General features: G+C 32.5%; 1 protein-coding gene across 3 annotated transcripts in view; it reads right to left on the bottom strand.

Moving 5' to 3' along the window:
* LOC129958505 (intraflagellar transport protein 43 homolog) overlaps nucleotides 1-20088 on the bottom strand; it is a 72226-nt gene extending 52138 nt beyond the window's left edge. Inside the window, exons 1-4 of one of the 3 annotated variants that reach the window (XM_056071029.1) lie at nucleotides 19934-20088; nucleotides 16717-16845; nucleotides 9975-10040; nucleotides 3440-3495 (exon numbers count right to left, since the gene is read on the bottom strand). In XM_056071029.1, the coding sequence (XP_055927004.1) occupies nucleotides 3440-3495; nucleotides 9975-10040; nucleotides 16717-16845; nucleotides 19934-19960 (278 nt within the window). In that variant the 5' untranslated portion in view covers nucleotides 19961-20088. Of the gene's footprint in view, nucleotides 1-3439; nucleotides 3496-9974; nucleotides 10041-16716; nucleotides 16846-19339; nucleotides 19359-19795; nucleotides 19878-19933 lie in introns of those variants that run through there. The other 2 variants (XM_056071030.1, XM_056071031.1) reach the window with 2 other exon arrangements.
* Nucleotides 20089-20361: the final 273 nt, after the last annotated feature.

Raw genomic sequence — 20361 nt, 5'->3', positions numbered from 1 at the left:
AAGCCCTACATTTAATTGGGCTTCTCAATTAGACAATTATAATTTCTTTATTTCACAGTTTTAAAATATATCAAATGTACTCAAAAGGTAATTAATGTATACACTAATAATAGATTAAAATTATTTTCATAATAGAAAAAAAAAAAAAAACTAACATTTTTTAACTATGTTCTCACTCTTATTGACAGAAAAAATTGAAAGACTTTTCAAAGACATTCAATAACCCTTTTTAGGACATTCAAGAATTATAAAATTACATATTTTCTATATAAAAACGCAAATAACACATATGAATAAAATATGCACTCTATCAAAATTCAAATGCATGGTTATTTTCTAGCTTACTACTTATAAATGCTAAAAAGTAAAGCATTAAGGAGATTTGTTATGCGCACCTTCAGTTAATAATCTAAAACTTGCAGCTCAAAGTGAATTTCGAGATATCAAGACAACCGCCTTAACTATTAGTCACTACTACTAGTTACTGCTTTCAGAAACATATTTAGACTTTAATTGAAATAAAATTCATTAAAATCATGTTAATTCCATAAGAATCTTGTACCCTTACTTTTGATCAGTGTTTGGCAGAATAAAGGAAAAATTACAAGAGACAGATACACATTAAAAAGCCTTTATTTACATTTAAACACAAGAACTGAAAAAAACATACCATTAAAATATTTTAAATTACTATATTCCAGTTCTTAAAACTAATTGAGTGTGAATATCTCTATTATCTTCTGCCTTTTTATAAGTTTGCTCGCAGACTTATTGCAGTGTAAAAATCGTCTCTTCAATTTTCACGTTTTTTTATTTTAAATCATTTAGTTTATCTACCTTTGCTTATGCTTTTCACCATTTTGATAATGTTATCTTTGTTTGTCAATTTTTAGACATTTTTAAAGTAGATATTTTTCTACATATATAAGTTGTTTTGTGATTTGAAAATTCTCTCCTTCAATAATGGACATATTAAATGGATTCTTTCCAATTAAAAATGTGCAAAAAAAGCAGATAACTGAAACTTGGTATAAATTATTAACATTATGAATCAAGATAAATGAGCATTACAAATTCTATCACATAAAAATACACCTTTTATTTCGTGTAATTTAGTTTCGTTGAATATTTCATATACAGGGTGATTATAATTAAAGTTACGATTTAAAAAATCGATAATTTTAAAACTACTCTTCAGAATAACTTGATATTTCAGCAGAACAATTGTGAGGCAATGGAATTTTGTTTGGCGAAGGAAACAAAATAGTTCCAAAATGCGTCGACAGATGGCGCTGTCAGGGGAAAGACCAAAAATTGATTCGTTAAATATAGGAATATTGTTAGCCAAAAGGAAACAATAGCGTTCAGGGGTTTACTAAAAATTTATTATCGATAAAACAAGAACAGATGTTTATAGCGACAACAGTAATAATGACAAAAAAAAAAGCTTCATGTAACAAACACCTTACTGATGGTGGTTAAGGCGTAAATTGTTCGATAAGCCCTCCGCCTTGTTCCGCTACTAATTGGAAGCGCAAAACAGCATGCTCCACAACATATCGGAGGGTATCTGTATTGATACAATGGATGTGGTGTGTGATGCTTGCCTTCAAGTCTGCTAGATTCTCAATCCGCCCGATGTAAACACATTCTTCAGGTATCCCAAAGCCCAGAAGTCACACGGGTTTAAGTCGGGGGAACGTGGCGGTTAAGTTGTTCAAAAATGGTGGGTTATGATCCTATCATCTCTGAAATGAGCACTCACTAGGTGCTTCACAAGAATAGCAATGTGTGGAGGAACGCCATCTTGCATGAATATTGTGCGATCCACACACTGACGCTGCTGAAGAGCCGGAAGGACATGGTCACGCAAAAGAACTTCATACCATTTAACAGTAACTGTGCAGGTAACGGGATCCGCAGGTGTGATCTCCTCGAAGAAAAATGAACCGACGATAAACGCTGCCGTTATTCCGCACCACACAGTGACCTTTTCAAACTGAAGAGGTAATGGCTGTAGATGGAACGGATTCTCGGTCGCCCATATCCTGCAATTTTGCGTATTTACAGAACCTTGCAAATGGAAATGGTCTTCGTCAGACCACAGAATGTTCCATGGCCATCCATTGTCCCCTTCCATCCGGGAAAGAAATCGTAGTGCAAAAGATTCACTTGCTTCCCTGTCAGCAGGTAGCAACTGCTGCACATGAGTTATCTTGTACGGATAACAACGCAAGATGTTCCGTAGGACTTTACACACCGTGCTGATTGGCATATCCAGCATTCGGCCAACTCTTCGTGCACTGCTGATTCAAGCATCACGGTTAATCTGTCCTTGTAATGCTGTAGCCACCATCTTCCACTGCCGCAGCAGAAACTGGTTTCCTTCCTTTACCCCGTTTCATGTCAAATGAACCGGTCTCTTCGAATTTAGCAATCATTTTTCGTACACCATTTGTGGTTATTGGACCAGATTTTATGGATTTTAATGTCCGAAACTTCCCGACAGCTATAAGTGCAGAGCCATCGTTCTTATAAAAAAGCTTCAAGAGAAGAGCGCGATCCTTCATAATCAGAGTCATGATGAAGCATCCATGCAAAGAGCTGGTGCTGTGCAATTTTATGGCAGCTATGTCTGCGGTGCGCATGTCACGTATAAGTAATTCGCATATCTCCAGACAATGTAAACCCACATAGCGCCATCTGTCGGCGTATTTTGGAATTATTTTTTCCTTTCGATTTGTGTCACGATTGTTCTGCTAAAATATCAAGTCATTCTGACCAGTAGTTTTAAAATTATCGATTTTTGAAATCGTAACTTTAATTATAATCACCCTGTAAAGAATTAAACAAAAAAAAGTTTCCAGTAAACTTTTTTCCGTACATTCGCTTGGCGCTTACTGCGGATCGAAATGCAGACAGAGCAATATTTTCGACTGTCAGCACTAGTGACATCATCATCCAAGTTAAAAAATGATTGGTGTCTGTGCTCTTGAGGACACAAGTTTCGACGGGTTTTTTTTAACATTCTTGAAAGTTCTTTTCATACATTTCGGCAGCCAAAAACTCATGCTTTCTCTTGCTGTCTTGGCGAAAATTTGAATGTCTGTGCTAGTCCTTTAACATAGCAATTAACAAATCTGAAATACTACTCAAATTAAGGATCTAGAAAGAGCTGCACTTAAAACAGAGTAAAAATTAACATAAGAGACAATATATCTAGAAAGCTAACTCTCTATACACATTTTTGTATCAGAAAAACAGAGACACATTACACTCTTCAAATATTAATAAATTTTTAAAGTGATAAAATGCGCAATTTTTTTTTCTTCAGAATGCTATTTACAACATTCCACATTTCTCATTATAATCAAATTTTTTCTAAAAATGATAAAGAAAGTTAAATTTAAAGTAAAGACAAACCAAAATAGTATCTTACTTTTTGCCTGGCGTACCATCTGACCAGCCGGCTGTTTTTCTTGTACGCGGTGGTGCCTGCATAATAGTATCAACGAATTTATATTACATAGAGACTCGAGTAACATTAACGTTAAAAAAGTGGATAGTAGTAAAACAATATGTAATGTACATAAAAACGCACTGAACTAAATAAAAGAAAAGAAACTATAAAAAGTTTGAAAGAAATGTGATTTCTGAAATAGACTTCTTTCAAGAATAAAAACATCTATTAATGTTGATTTTGAAATAGCAAGAAAAATCAGTAATCATTACTTAAAATTTATTGTTAATTTATATGTCTTAGAAAATGATTTTAAACATTATGGGAATGATACGAAAGAGTGGCATAAAATAGAAACTTCTCCAGATTTATAATTGATATAACTTTATATTGCCGCATTGAAAAGAGGCAGTCGACTCTCCATGGCCGAATGGTCATAGAGCTGGTCTCTTAATCGTAGGTTCGAATCCGCTAGAAACAATGTGATTCACCGTCAGCATAAATATTTAATTCATTGATTTTATGTTTTCCTTTATTTCATGCTCCGGAAGATTCTGGACATTTCTTTAGTTTCCCAGACAAGTGTTCTGGACTTTTGTTATTGTCTCCAGAAAAGTATTCTGGAACTTTCCCTGCTAGTATAAAAACAGAAGATCTGTCAGTCATTGAGTTCAGAGTTGAGTTAATAAATTGGTTTAGCTCTACTTCTTGTGTGTGTCATTAAGTTCCATACTAAAGTATATACGTGACATTCTTTGGTGGAGGCGCCGGGTACAATTCCAGTCAGTGTGGAAACGGATTTACGAAGAAGCGATCGCCTTAAAGGCCTTGAACCAGAATTTCGACTTTATAATCCACCACCCGGAAAGACAAGGAAAATGCCCGTGGAACAGGAAACTAAACCGGTCATCTTGACACCAGCACAGCCACAGTACAGGAATCCATCTGTATTTAAAGGAGACGTGGGACAGAACCCAAACAAATGGCTTAAAGAATATGACAGAGTGTCAAAATTCAACAGATGAGATAACATGACTTGTCTCGCAAATGTGTTCTTCTTCCTGGACGGCACAGCGAAACAATGGTTCGAAAATAATGAAGATAAATTGACTTCCTGGGATGTTTTCAAATCAATGTTAAAAGAGGCATTTGGAGAAACATAGCGTTATGTAAAGAAGGCAGAAGATGAGCTAAAGAATAGAGCTCAAAAATCTGGCGAAAGTACGCAGTCGTACATCTAAAGCATGTTGTGGTTACGCCACCAAGTCAAACCAGATATGTCAGAAGAAGAGAAAGTGTCTCATCTGACGAAAGGAGTCGCCGAAGATGTTTACTAGGCACTACTGACGAAAGAAATAACCACTACAGAGGACTTCATTAAATGGTGTAGAAAGATCGAAGATATGCAGCAAAAGAGGATCCGGGGTAGGAAATTTGAAAGGCTCCCAAATGTCGTACCAATGGCTGCAATTGGCCAACAACTAGATATGGTATCACTAATACGTCAAATAGTGCGTGAGGAGGTCCAACGCCTCATATCTTCAGTAGTCGATCCCGAACTCCAAGACAAAGGCATTGAAGCCCTTGTTCGAGAGGAAGTGGAAAATGCTTTGGCTCCTTTGTCACAGACAACACCAGGGTGAACAAAGGTCAAACCAAGACGAGATGAACTACGCCCGTAGCACAGCAACCACAGAGGAAGACAGATGTCTGGCGCACCCCTGATAGAAGACCCGTGTGTTTCCATTGTGGCCGCTCTGGCCATGTAGTTCGATACTGCCGAGATCGCAAAGCTATTTTTGAGGCATATCGGGCTAATAGGAGAGATTTCGGCCGTCCGCCGTCAAATGAGGGACGCTATGCCGACGAATACAGCCGACCAGCAGTCCGAACTTTGTCGCCCAGTCCATCACGAGGACGATCGCTGACACGCCGCTATAGATCTCCGTCGCCATATAGAAGATCCAGTCAATCTCCTAACCGGAGAAATGAGGAAAACTAAGCGGTGCGACCTTCCTTGGGGGTGAGGCCGCTAGTGACAAAAATCTTCCGATTGCCGCAAAGATGTCCAGAAACAACATTGAAGTAATCGTCGACAATGAGCCAGTATTCTGCCCTTGTGGACTCTGGAGCCTCATTTTCTGTCATCTCGGAGAAGTATCGTCGCCTACTGAAGACAATTATGTTTCCAACAACTAACAATGTTCTTTTAAAAGTCGCCGATGGAAATTACGTGAGACCAGTGGGAAAATGTACGCTTCGTCTCGAAATCAATGGTCGAACTCAAGATTTTGAATTTATTGTTTTGCCGCAATGCATCCTTGGTTGGGACTTTTTGGGCGCTTCTCAAGCTGTTATAGATTGTGGCCGTTCGGAGCTCTTGTTTCAAGACGTCATTCCAGAATCCCAAACTCCAGACTCCAGCCGTTTATTCACGTTGGAAGACTTTAGAGTACCTGCTCGTTCTATAAGAACGATTGCTGTCTTAGGGCGTAAGAACCATCGAGCTATTGACGTAATAGTAGAGGGAAATAGGATGCTCCTCTGCCATTCCGTCTACTATAGTTACGCTCCTTAATGGTAAAGCCGAATTATGGGTTGCCAACGGACAAGGAGAACCTCAGATCATCCCTAAAGTCATGTGTATCGGGTATGCCAAACCCTTACGCGAAGACTGCGTAAATACCATAGACGAAGGATGGCTTCATTCCATGACCACTTCAAAGGCAAAGTTGGGTGTCATCGATTGTACCACAATGATAGCTCTGGATTTGAGGATCGACCAAAAAGGAAGAATGCTGCATCTACTCCAGAGGTTTTCAGAAATTTTCGATCAAGAAAGGACTTTCAGGAAAAGTAGTCAACTCAATGTTAAACACCGAATAAACACAGGCAACCACTTACATATCAGTCAGAGAGCTTACAGAGTGTCCCCATCTGAAAGCCGCATTATCAGTGAGGAGGTAACCAAAATGTTAGAAAGAGACATCATTCAACCATCAGAAAGACCATGGTCATCTCCAGTCATCTTGGTCAGGAAAAAAGATGGAAGCTGGAGTTTTTGTGTTGATTATCGCCGACTCAACAAAATTACCAAGAAAGACTTGTATCCATTGCCGCGTATTGACGACACCTTGGATTGCCTGAAGGGGGCAAAATAATTTTCGTCTATGGATCTCTACTCCGGTTACTGGCAAATAGAAGTTGATGAAGCCAATCGTGAGAAAACAGCTTTTATAACACCTGAGGGATTATACGAGTTTAAAATGATGCCATTTGGCTTATGCAAAGTTCCAGCAACTTTTGAAAGGATGATGGATAACATTCAGCGACATTTAAAATGGAGAAAGTGCCTTTGCTATTTAGATGACATTGTGGTGTTCTCAGAAACATTCGATGAACATCTTCAGAGGTTGAACACCGTCCTTCAGTGTATACAGAAAGCAGGCCTTATCTTTAATCCAAAAAAAGTGTCACTTTGGAGTACAAGAGATAAAGACCTTGGGATACCTAGTATCTAGTGATGGCGTACGACCGGACCCAGAAAAAGTAAAGGCCGTGAGTGACTTTTCCGTGCCTAGGAATATCCATGACATAAGAAGCTTTCTGGAACTTTGTTCTTACTATCGCCGATTTATAAAGGACTTTTGCCATAAAGCCGAACCTCTACAGTTGTTAATGAAGGGGGACACAAAATTCTGTTGGGGACCTGAACAAGTAGAAGCTTTCAATAGTTTAAAGAAATATCTTACCTCCGACCCTGTCTTAGGACTTTATGACGAAAATGCACCAACGGAACTTCACACTGACGCGAGTGGATACGGAATCGGAGCAGTAGTAGTCCAAATTCAAGATGAGAAGGAAAAAGTAATAGCTTATGCCTCGCGTACTCTGACGAAGGCTGAGAGAAACTATACCACAACTGAAAGAGAATGCATTGCCGCCATATGGGCTATAACTAGGTTTCGGCCATATCTCTTTGGAAAGGCTTTCAAGATCGTCACTGACCATCATTCCCTGTGTTGGCTGACAGGAATGAAGGATCCCTCTGGAAGACTCGCTAGATGGGCGTTGCTACTCCAAGAATACGACGTATCAGTGGTGTAAAAAAGTGGAAGGAAAAACAAAGATGCTGATAGTCTGTCCAGAAACTCATTAAAAGTCGATGCTTCATGGTTTGGGGACTCCATAGGTGCCACTTTATTCACTAATTTCTCAGAAGAACAGATGAAAGATCCGGAATCGGCAAAAATAATAAGAGACTAACAAAGTACCGAAGCAAGCAGGCTGGAAAACTTTGAATTAGTCGAAGTAATCCTCTACAAGAAGAATTTTGGTCCGTTCAGAAGGAAATTTCTACCAGTGATCCGAAGCATTTACGGCTCAGTATTCTAGAATCTCTCCATGACGACTCTACCGCCGGACATCTAGGATTCACCAGGACGTATGATAGAATAAGAAAGCGATTTCAGTGGCCAGGCTTGTACAGAAATGTTCGAAGATATGTGATGCACTGCCGAGAATGTCAAAGGAGAAAATCTATTCCTCAGAAGCCACCAGGTCGTCTCGTGACTATTCCACCAGCTGCCGCTCCTTTCCATCGCATCGGAATCGATCTGCTAAGACGATTTCCAGAACCTGACGCGGCAACAAATGGATTGTAGTATGCACCGATTATTTGATAAGGCACGCAGTCACCTTAGCTTTACCGACGGCGGAAGCTACACAAATAGCCAAATTCCTACTAGAGGACATAATCCTGGAGCATGGGGCTCCACGAGTTATCATAACAGACCGTGGTCAAGTATTTCAGTCCAAGCTGGTGTCCGATTTAATCGACTGTGCAATATCACTCATCGAATGACCACAGCCTATCATCCGTAAACAAATGGCCTCACAGAGCGATTCAACAAAACGTTAGCAGATATGCTTTCTATGTATGTTGATGTCGAACAGAAGAACTGGGACCAGATATTGCCGTTCGTCACATTCGCCTACAACACTGCCAAGCACGACACGACAGGGTTTACGCCCTTCTACCAACTACATGGGAGAGAAGCTGAAACGCAGTTGGATACGGTGTTTCCCCTCGGCCCCAACGAGTTCAGCCAAGAAGACGATTACGTTAGTCATCTGATCACTAAAGCAGAAGAATCAAGGCAATTAGCTCGTGCACGAACTCTCGAGGCTCAGCAGAAAGATCGCCGGCGTTATGACTCCAAACATCGGATAATGGCATACGAACCAGGGGATTCCGTGTGGATTTTTATACCAGTTCGTAAAATAGGGCTTTCCGAGAAGCTCCTCAAGAGGTACTTCGGCCCTTATCAGGTTTTAAGGCGGTTGTCCACCGAAGGAAGTTGTCCACGTTTTACGCATGAAGCCATACCATGACCTAGAAGAACAAGACGACCAACATTCTTATGAAAGTATGGAGGTTCCGGAAAGAGACATTTCTCAAGAGATTACTCCCCGTGAAGACGCAACGACTTATACTGGCCTTGTGACTCGATCAAGAACTAGAGCCACAAAATTAAATGCCATAATATCGAGACGCTATTCTTCTAAGGAGGTATCAATTCCGAATAAAAAAGACGCAATCGACTCTCCATGGCCGAATGGTCATAGCGCTGGTCTCTTAATCAAGAGATCTCGAATCCCGCTAGAAACAATGCGATTCACCGCCTGCATAAATATTTAATTCAGTGATTTTATGTTTTCCTTTATTTCATGTTCCGGAAGATTCTGGACATTTCTTTAGTTTACCAGACAAGTGTTCTGGACTTTTCTTACTGTGTCCAGAAAAATATTCTGGAACTTTCCCTGCTAGTATAAAAGCAGAAGATCTGTCAGTCATTGTGTTCTGAGTTGATTTAATAAATTGGTTTAGCTCTACTTCTTGTGTGTGTCATTGAGTTCCATACTAAAGTATCTATGTGACAATATTAATAAGGCTATCATAGCGCTATGTAAGAACCTTGTTTTTATGATTTTTATCGCGATTGAAGAGTTTCAAAAGGAAACATCATGGATAAAGAAACTGAAAATAAGTACTAGTCTGCCATTAGCAGACTAAAACCAAAGGTATCAAGAAAAGATATTAACGGGAAATTTCTTATGTATATATTGACGCAGATGAGAAGGATCCTCATCTTCAGAATAAAAAGAAAAAAATTACATAAACATAAATTTTAATTATATTTATAGTTTAATGGATATCTTCTTTCTGATGATATTCAATCTGATTTTGTTTTATCATAGTATTATTTTCTGTGTCTTTTACGATTTTTTTCGACTATCAGATTCTTGATAAACAAAAATTAGATCCTATCACTAATAAATAGATCCTATCACTAATAAAGATGCACATTTGATATACTTTTTTTTATAATGTTCTACTTTTTTATATTAAATATACTTTATTACTCATCACTATAACTAATATGGGATATTTCTGCCAATAATTTTATTCTCTTAAAATACACTTTAAATAGTAGATACTTATAATAATTACCTCAGAAGAAAAGTCAGAAATGAAATCAAGGGACACATCTTGCTTTCTATCCGATCGAAAATCAGACTGAAAAAATAAATTATCAGTGATGCAAAAAAAAAAAAAAAAAGAAGTCTACATTGTAGTTACAACATATTCTGCCTAAAACTAATATGAATGTTGCAGCAAAGTAAATATATTACAAATGTTGAAGAAACTTTCAATTGCAATGGTCAACTTTCCTTTTTGTAAAGCATTCAAAAATATTTCTTCATTTTCTATGATATATCATAAATATGAAAATGTAATCAATCCTAAATTTAATTGTCAAAATATACTACATTATTAAGAACTTTTTAAACAACAAGGATCTTTAAAAAAGTAAATAAATAAACATTTCGATAGTTGGATGCAAGGATAGGTAGGCTCGGGCTTTAAATAAATATTGATCTAAAACATATATTAAATGGCAATAAAGGGAAATTATATTTTATGAAACAAATTAAAATATCAGATTATTATTTTATGATATAAAATTTAACACACTCATAGAACACAAAAACTTCCAATGAGAAAAATGTTTCCGTAAACTAACTACATGATGGACAAAATTTTAGAATTGTATCAAGAAAGCTAACAGATGTATAATCAAAGGTGCTAAGAAAATCTTTAAAAAAAAATTTTAAAAAAAACAAAACAAAAAAAAAACACCTGTTAATATTTTAATTGTAAAAGATTTCACAATGCAAAAAAATATGTCTATGTAGATAAAACAAAACTCGAAACTAAATTCTCAGAAATATATTTTCTGAAAAGAATATTAAGATTTTTACAGCATTGGTTGGATAATCAGCATTATTCAAATTTCTGTCATTGGCTTCCAAAAATGCAATTTATATTAAAACATTTAAATAGTAGTTTCTGTTTTTAAAACAAACAAACTTATCAGTCATCAAGCTTAATATTTTTGCTTCAAAATTCATTCATCAGAATAAATGCATACATAAAACAGGCTTAGGACCAAAAAAAAAAAAAAAAGAAAAGAAAAGAAAAAAAAAAAGCTGAATTTCATAAAAGAATGAATTGTGCCACATATAAACACCAAGAAATAAAGTAAAAATGATTAATTGAACAATAAAATAAATAAATTTATACCAAAAGTGTTTGAGATATTAAAATCTTGTAAAATTATTACACAAAAATTAATTAATCTCAAGAATGATAAAATTCGATTCTAAAAACATTGAAATTCGCATTTTTGCAGAAATATGTATTTTTGTAATGTACTAGGTATCTTCTGAATCATTCATGGCAGGTAACACATATCTTACGCAGATCCTGATTGCATGTCTTGCTGATGATAGTTCCAGAAAGATTAAAAATTTATGGACTCCAGTTCATCAATCTACAGCTATGAAACATTTGATAAATCATACAATTCTATACAGATAAACTTATTAGCAAGAGCCAGCTGAATTTATTCCTAGAATGCTTGCTTTGACTCCCATAACCATTTATTTATATATTACTTATGTAAAATTATTTATCTGACATCCCTACTGAAAAAAAACAGAAACTTACTTTAAGCCTTTTTTGTGATGCACAGGTAATGAAGATCAAATGTACAGAAAAGTTATTAGATGAATATCCATCTGTCTCGATATGGATGGAAAATCTTTCGGGAAAACTTTGCAAACACAGTTCAAAAAATATAATTTCTGGAAAATTTACAACTAAAAATTATAACTATTTCTTTACATAATCATTATTCCCTTTTGTAGAAATAAGAAAGCTGATTCAACTATTATAGTTTACTAGTCAAATAACAGTAAAAGAATCCTTTGATCTTTATAAATTAAAGTAAGAAGCACATAAATATCATTTTTGTAAATAGTATACATGATAGTCCAAAAAAACTGGAACAGAAGTTTATTTCCTTAACTACTACAATTATACATATACTTCTAATTACAAAGTATCATTAAATAAGGTAAGAAATAGTGAAAAAACACTTTTTCTTTTGCTAAAAGTTGATAATAAATGTTAAAAAAATTACATTTTTATACGGTCCACATAGTGTAAATTGTCAATTAGTAAAATGCTTCTCTTACATTAATCGATGCATACACACTTCTGTCTACAAAATTTGAAAAGTTATGCTTATTTTAAAATTCACACGAGGCTTACCCTAAATACATATAGGAGAATTATTATATTCGAGTTTTGATATAAACATTCATTCTACTGGAACTGAACAATTAAAATATCTCTAAGAAGTAGTAGAATGCAGACAAAAAGAAAATTTTTTGGCTTGAAATTGTATGTATGATATTAAGTTTCCCAAAAGAGTGACATATTTCATTAACGAGGAATGTTTTGAAACGTTTATAATTTATATCGTATGTAATTCTAACGTTCATCTAGATACATAAAACGTTGTCTTCCCGAGTTTCCAGCATCTTTCCAGAAAATATATTTACAGACTAGTTTAGCAAACACAAATTACAAGATTCTTACTTCCTATTTTTCAAACTATCATCTAACTAGTATATGAATTGTCAGTTTAGAATTAAGCATTATAAAACCGAGATTTCATAGAACACTACAATGTAATTACTGGAATTCATGTGACATTTGTGAACATCCACGACAGTTACAATCAGATCATGATCAGCATCTGGAACTTCACAGTTGAAACCCGCTTCTAGTTAAATCAAATCTTTTTATTCTCGGAAATGTAATTTGGACAGGCGAACAACGCGTTAATCGAGATAGAAACATCAATTGTCAAAACGACCACTTTTTAAATGGGGAAAAAAATCAATTTTTCGTATAAGGAGCTCATCATTAGAAATAATTTTTTGTAAATGTGTGGTGTGGCATTTTTAGAAACTCTTTTTACCGGTTTTATTTTGTACAATAATATGCCGAATGATCAAAGTCATGCAATTAGTTCTGAATAACATTATGTCTAAACTCTTTGACAGTACTTCTATAATTGTAATCGTAAATAGATGGTACCCTACCTCATCATACGTCATATTAAGACAATGGTTACGTATTGATTTTCTTGACAGGTGGATTGGATTACTGGGACTTATTAAATTTCTTAATATATCCTGGCTTAATTCCTCCTACCTTGACATCTTAATTTTCATTTATGTAACTACTTAGGTTCTTCGGTGTATAACACGTCTCCTGTTGACAAAGATCTTTGCCGGTGAATTCAAGAAGGTTCTCTTGATGGTAGAAGTGACGAAGTGGATCGCATGAATGCAAGGCTTGCTGAAAAAATGCAACTTTCTACAGATGTCTACCAAATTTTGTAGATAGGAAAATGAAACTTTGAGTGCTTACACATTAGTGTAAGAAAAAACATTTTACTCGGTGACATTTTTTCGCTATGGAAGCTAAATAAAAATTTAAAAAAAAAAAAAAAAAAAAAAAAAAAAAACTTTTTATTATCTACATCTACAGAAACCTAATTATTTCCATACATTTGAATACCATAATTAATGAAACTTTTCAATTTAAAGGATATGCTTAATTGTAGTAGTTAAGAAAATGTTTGTTCTGCTTTATTGGAACATCTTGTACACATATAGAGAAGAGTTTTGTATCTTTGACCGATTTTCAATACTAATTTTTTATTGGTTTCGTACATAAGTTCACAACAGTCTCAAATGCTGATCTTAATTCTGCTTGGTTTTGCATTTATTACATACTCGAAAAACAATTCAATTTTAACATTTTTAATTATTTTTTAAAAATCTCACATGGAGGTCAAAAGTACAAGATAGCATTGACCTGTACCTGTGACTTGCACTAATCATTAAAAAAGCAACTCCCTAAATGGATAAACGAATTTTATTCACACAAATGTTAAGATAGTTATTTTTGATCAAATCTCATACATAAAAACAAGTTATTTACAAAAGTCTGTAGTTTTTAATAGGTTCGTCCTTCTTAAATTATATTTCTTATGTTACTATTTAATAAATGAGAAAAATCCCTACTGAACTTAATAATTTGAAGGAAAAAATTACCGCTATTTTTAAAATTTGATAAATAAAAATAACTTTTTTGTCGTTGTTAAAGCAGCGGAGTTTCTTTTAAATCCTTTTCTATGTTAAGTTTTGGGGCCATTTTTTAATTTCAGTGCCTGTAACACTAGTTTTTCCAGGGATGTCACAAATAATATTTGCTTTAACTTTCGATATTTCTTTATTTATTCCTATTTTTCGCAATATTTTAGCGAAATGCCACACTTTTTCAAGGAATATGATTTAGGACGCCAATATGTATATTTAGTCTGACAAAATTTGGGCCAGAATCTGTGATAATGAGCCTCCAATGGCTGAATCATGTATGAGATAATGGATGAATCATCAACCTGTCAATTACAGATGAAGGAAGAAACTCATCATTAGCAAAGATATTTTTAGTAAAGAGAAACCCTATAACATTGAATCTTTCCATGATATCATTTGGGATCAGATTTCGTAACCCAATTTAACCAAATCATATATGGTAACAAGATTACACCTAATATTTGATGCTAATATCCATTTATTTTTCCTCATTACCCGTTTATAATAAGTTTTCACTGAGACAAATGCATCCCAGGCTAAATGATTCATTCAATGATAGTTGTGAGGATAAAATATAATGATAATTGCACCATTTTTTGTCATCTTAATAACAGGAATAACTATGTGAGTTTCTAGAGTTGTCAAGGTGTAACCGAGCAGTTTTAAGACTTGGTTAGATATGATCGATAAAGGGCTTAATAACTGAAGAAAAATAATCTTGTGAAATAAATTAAAGATTGAAAAGTCGTCTAAAAGTAGAAAAATAATCCCATAAAAAATAATTGCAGACAAAAAAATAATCCAGGAATTAAAGCATATTGAATTTATAGATGGTACAACAATGTATATCAAAATACAGAATGAAGTATGCTTTAAACTCAGGAATACTTCAACTAATCCTTTCAAAAGTAAACTTCCAATAGAGAGAGAAATGGAAAGAGAAAATTTACTTTGGGCTTCCAAATGATATTTACATCCCCAGCATTACAATAGTTTTTTTGATTGAATGAAAATTTTTTGTGATAGACCATAGGATGAAGAACCAAATGTAGATGGCATACACAAATTACTCATAATCTTGGGAAATGATGAAAATGATCCCTAGTGTCCTCTAAATAGGAAATATTTTACCCCTGATGTGGTCAAAGTCATAGCACATCATAGTGGTCAAAAATAAAACATGATGCATTTTCCCATTTAAACTTCTAAAACTCCTTTTTGGATTGAAAATTCAGAGTTTGCCCAAAATAAAATTATTAGTCTGTCTATAATATGTATAAATCAATACTATTTCATATTTGTAAACAAAAGCCTATAATGTAAAATGTTATGTTAATAATAATTACTCTTTAGCAGTGAAATTGGATTGATATTTTTATTTGCCAAAGAATCCATTTGTTTAAAATAGCAACAAGTTAAATTAAATAATTCATTGTTAATCTTTGTACTAAATACAAAAACTTTCACATTTTTTCGCTCATCATCAACATAAACAGAAATGGTCAAAGATCCAACATTCTTCCCTAGTCAATATTTAATTTAAAGTTAGTGCTCATTTGCTTATTAATTCAAATTTAGTTTCAAAATTGAGTCTGAATGATATGAAATTCATAAGAGAAGTACCATGATTAAGCACATACTTCAACACAAAGCTTAAAAAAAGTGTACATGATAAAAATAAAAAAAATGGGTGCTTTAATGATTTTCAAATGAAATCAAACTTTGCCACTCCTTGTTTTCTCCCTTATTTGCTTAAGAACAATACTTTACTTTTACACTTTTAAACTTTATTAAAAATCCAGAAAAAGCATTGTCCTCAACAGTTTTCAGAAACATTAACTAGTTCTGATGTTATTTGAAGAGGAAAAGGAGGGATATGAAAAGCGCCATTTATTTTAATTATTTCTTTCATTAATTTCACATAATTTAGCAATTACAGAAATCACAAATATTAACAGTAGCTAAAATTCACACAAATGCATAATTTTTCCAATACTAACAGTTTTACGTCAAAAAAAAAATTACTTTACAGTTGATTTTGAGCTGCAACTATATTTTCTAAAATTTAATTTTATATAATCTCCTTTACTTAATATTAGACATACTAAATATTATTTGGGACTTTAAACTCTTCATGATATAATCTATAAAATCAAATAAAGAAGACACTGACTAATGAAAACATTAAAACTATCAGTAAATTTATAGTAAAACTTGATACAATGAATATAATTTGTTGATGTTTTTATTACCACAAATAAATTAAATATTGAGTCATCAATAACTAAATTCAATTAATCAACCATCAAAAATAAGAAAGAAAATGAAAACATACCATTTTGACAAATTTAAAAATTCTACTTTTAATTTAGTTTTAATGAATTCATAAAAAAACTCATCAAAAATCAGGTATAAATATACCACACACACATCGAAATAAACATAAATAATTAAATAAAATATAATTTTCTTGTTCTACACATCATCTACACATCGATAATATGAAAGAGATTTTTATTTAAATATTTTAAAATTATATTTACAAATACCAATAAAAAGGTTTTAAATTTATTAACTAAGAATGGAAAAAAATTACTTGAAATATGCACTTGTATCAATCTGAAACAAAAATATAATACAGGAAAAGAAATTATACATAGTTATTTACTTACTTTCCTAATAGGAGTTTCATTAAAATCTAAATCATCTTCAAAATCATCCATTTTAGAATTTTTCCTTTTCTCGTCATGCAATTTATCATCTGTCTTTTTATCTTCTTTTTTACGACTTTTCAAAGAAAACTAGAAGTAAAAACATGATTTTTTATTACAAAAATCAGTAATTGTCAAATAATTAATTACTTATTGACCACTATCGATTAATTATAATTCCCAATTTAATTATAATAAGTGCATTAATATACAAAAAATTATTTGAAAAGAGTAATAGTAAAATTTTAATGAATAACATCCTGTTCCAATAAAAACAAAAGGATTAAAACAAATTTTGCGATGCTGAAATTGGATTTTAGTCATATTCAGAATTCAAAGTATTGTAAATATATCTTGAATGTAGAGTGCAGAACTGCATTTGGTCAATCCATAAAGGACAATTCCCATATTGCTTATCAGAATTTAAAAAGTTTCATCAATAAGAAAATAATACAAATGTTGCAAACTGGCTACTAAATCATTAATTTCCTTCTATCCGAATTCATCAGAGAATAAATATTAAATACAAAAGTTTGAAAACAGAGAAAGATTTTCAATTTTAATGAAATCTTAATCTTTTACAAATTATCTAAAAATACATTTGATTAAGTTCATTAAATTTCTTTTTTGTTTCGTAAACTAAAAAGTTTCGATGAAATCTTACACTTAAACTAGTACTTAGTTTAAAATAACCTTTCTATTTATATTTCAAATCTAAAGTGATTATAACATATTATAATAACTGCAGTTAAGTCAATTCACATCATAATACAGTCACAAAATTGCACATTGCTTTAAACTGTGCTGTCACATCATATACTTTTTTCCTCTCACAAGATAGCCAAAAGATTTCAAAATTAAAACGACATACTGCATTTGGCACATGTTAAATAAACAGGAATGAATTCAAATGAAAAAGCTAAACATTTTTTTAAAATTAAACAACTTTGGTAGAAATTAAGTGAAATAGTTAGGAGACTTTTTAATACATGAGTAGTATATCAAAAGCTTCTCACATCTGTTAAAGCAGCATATTAAAATACCAGATAGATAGATTAGTTAATGGAATGTAAATTCCACAAGAAAAATGTATCTGCTCTCAAAACTTAAATACATAAAAAATTATAACATATCTTTTTGAAATTCAGTCATGTTGGGAAAAATATAAATATTAAAAAATACTTACATAATTTAACAAATTGAAACATCATATTATATTTTATACAAAGTTTAATTTACTATCTCATACTTATTTCAAACATTCTATTACCTTCTATTTATTTCATTCATTATATTCTTTTTAATCACTTATAGAAATCTTTCCACATCATTTTTTGAATAAAAATCAAAACAGTATTTTCAAGAAAAACATAACTCATCATTTTAGTAAGAAAATGGATTCAAAATGCAACAGACTATCCTATTCATGCACTGCAGCACCTCTTACAGTTCAGTGTTTTCATAAGAATGAGTGAGAATCATTAAAAAGAAAACAAGATACTAATGCAGTTTACAATGACCTTGGTACAATATAAATAACGGGCTTTTAATTATATTTTGTAACACTTATAATTTTCTGTATAATTTAACCATTATCATGGCAAGATTGCTTTTTTGAAGGAAAGCAAAAAAAAAATGTATATAGGTAGCTTCTTTACGCTATAAAAAACATCAAAAAATAAATAAAAAAATTGTGTAATAAAAATTATTTAATAAAACTAAGTTAAAAATTATTTTATAGTGGTAGTATATTTTTTTAAAGTTGTATGTATGGTATACTATACAAAATGAACATAAGGGTTAATACATTTTGCAATCAAAATGATTTTTTTTAATGAACCTCCATCAATCTCGCACTTTCATCAACCTAGAAAATGGAATACAGAATAAGCTTTACAGTCTACTGTAAAGCTTATTTTAAAATTTTTTATCTTTTTCATATACATAAGTCTAATGCAAAGTAAATAATTTTGAGAAGAAAATCAAAACTACCCATATAAAAATTTTCAAAACCTTAGTTTTGTATTTTCATATATAAAAATTACCACTTATATCATTTTTCATGGTGGATACATTATAATTGTATGCAATTGTTTGTTTTCTAATAATGTACCATTACTGCAATCCCTCAGTTTAAGATAATCACCCATCTCCCTAAATTTATAAAAAAATGTCCTATTATGTTATTTAATCAGTTCTTTTTGTAAAGATATATATAAATATTACATAATTTTGTATCAAATTATTACATTGACAGAGGACTTAATTTTATCATATGTGCAAAATTCTGGTGATTCAATGCATGTATGACCGGCACATAGGTGATTAAAGGGAGAAAAAAAAAAACAAAAAAAACAGAAATATGAAAGGTGTTTGTATAAATAAATGGTACTTTCTGACACATAACTATATACCTCTTTTCAAAGTATTATATGGTTTATATGCATCTGAATCCTCATATCATATCCCCCCCCAAAAAAACACAATAATGTCATTTTGCTTATTAACAAATCTGTTAAGTCTTTGACACTTGGAAAAAAAATAATTAATAAGGGAAAGGATGTCAATCATACTTTCAACTTACATATTAAGAAGCAGTTAGTATACTGATTCAGGTAAATGGAAATATTAAATGAATTGCGTGCTGCTTTCAACTTATTAAATCAACTGCTTTCCTATCCCACTGAGGTTATAATCATATCTGAAACTATACTAAGCACGTGAAACAGGCAAATAAGCATTAAATTTGAAAAGTCATTTATAAGAGTGAATAAAACGTAAATAAGTTCAAGAATTTAAAATCAATATTTATATTATGGCGAAATTTTTTATCTACTTCTTTATGAATCTTTCTTTTGTTCACATCATACCGTAATTTTGAGTTTTTAAAAATCATTATGATCAACAATATTTACAGAATATATAAAATGTATTCAACATCTCAAATTATTTCTTTGTGCATTGTACTTTTTTATACAAAGTTTAGTACAAAAGCCATCACAGAAAAACGTCTCAGGTTTAAAAAAAACAATAACCTTACCAACATTTTTGCAGATATTCCAGTAACGTATTTACATTTGTTACTATAACAACACAAAATACACTACAAAAACTTCAAATAACTTGTTGCCAGATTCTTTAAATAATGGTAGGACGGAAAAAATTCCATTTTACTTACAATTTTGGTAAATGAAGTAATAAGCATTAAGCAAGAGATCCCTATTATTACTCGAAAAACAGGCAGTAGATATTGGGGAATGCTGCATGACAAGTATTCTCAAAACTTTCAATATGGATTATAAAGTGCCTGAAGTAAACTTTTGATCTAATTTAGATAACCGTATATATAAAAGTTCCTCTCCTACTTTGCATTTCGGTGGCGATGACTTAGTAGTAAGGTGTCATGTTTGGGGGTGGAGGGTTAAAGGTTCAAGCCCTAATTCCATTGTAAAATCCGCCCTTACTTGGACATTGGGCTCGTTAAATCTGACATCATATACTAAATTCGTTGGTGTATATGTACGAGTGTAAGTGAATGCCATAATTTAAAAAAAAAAAAATGCAATGACTTCAATGACATTTCGAATAAGATGAACTTGTAACTAA

Source organism: Argiope bruennichi, chromosome X1 (genome assembly GCF_947563725.1).
Source record: "Argiope bruennichi chromosome X1, qqArgBrue1.1, whole genome shotgun sequence".
Lineage (NCBI taxonomy): Eukaryota > Metazoa > Arthropoda > Arachnida > Araneae > Araneidae > Argiope > Argiope bruennichi.
The sequence above is the reverse complement of the archived record's forward strand: the minus strand, read 5'-3'. Positions and strand labels throughout refer to the sequence as shown.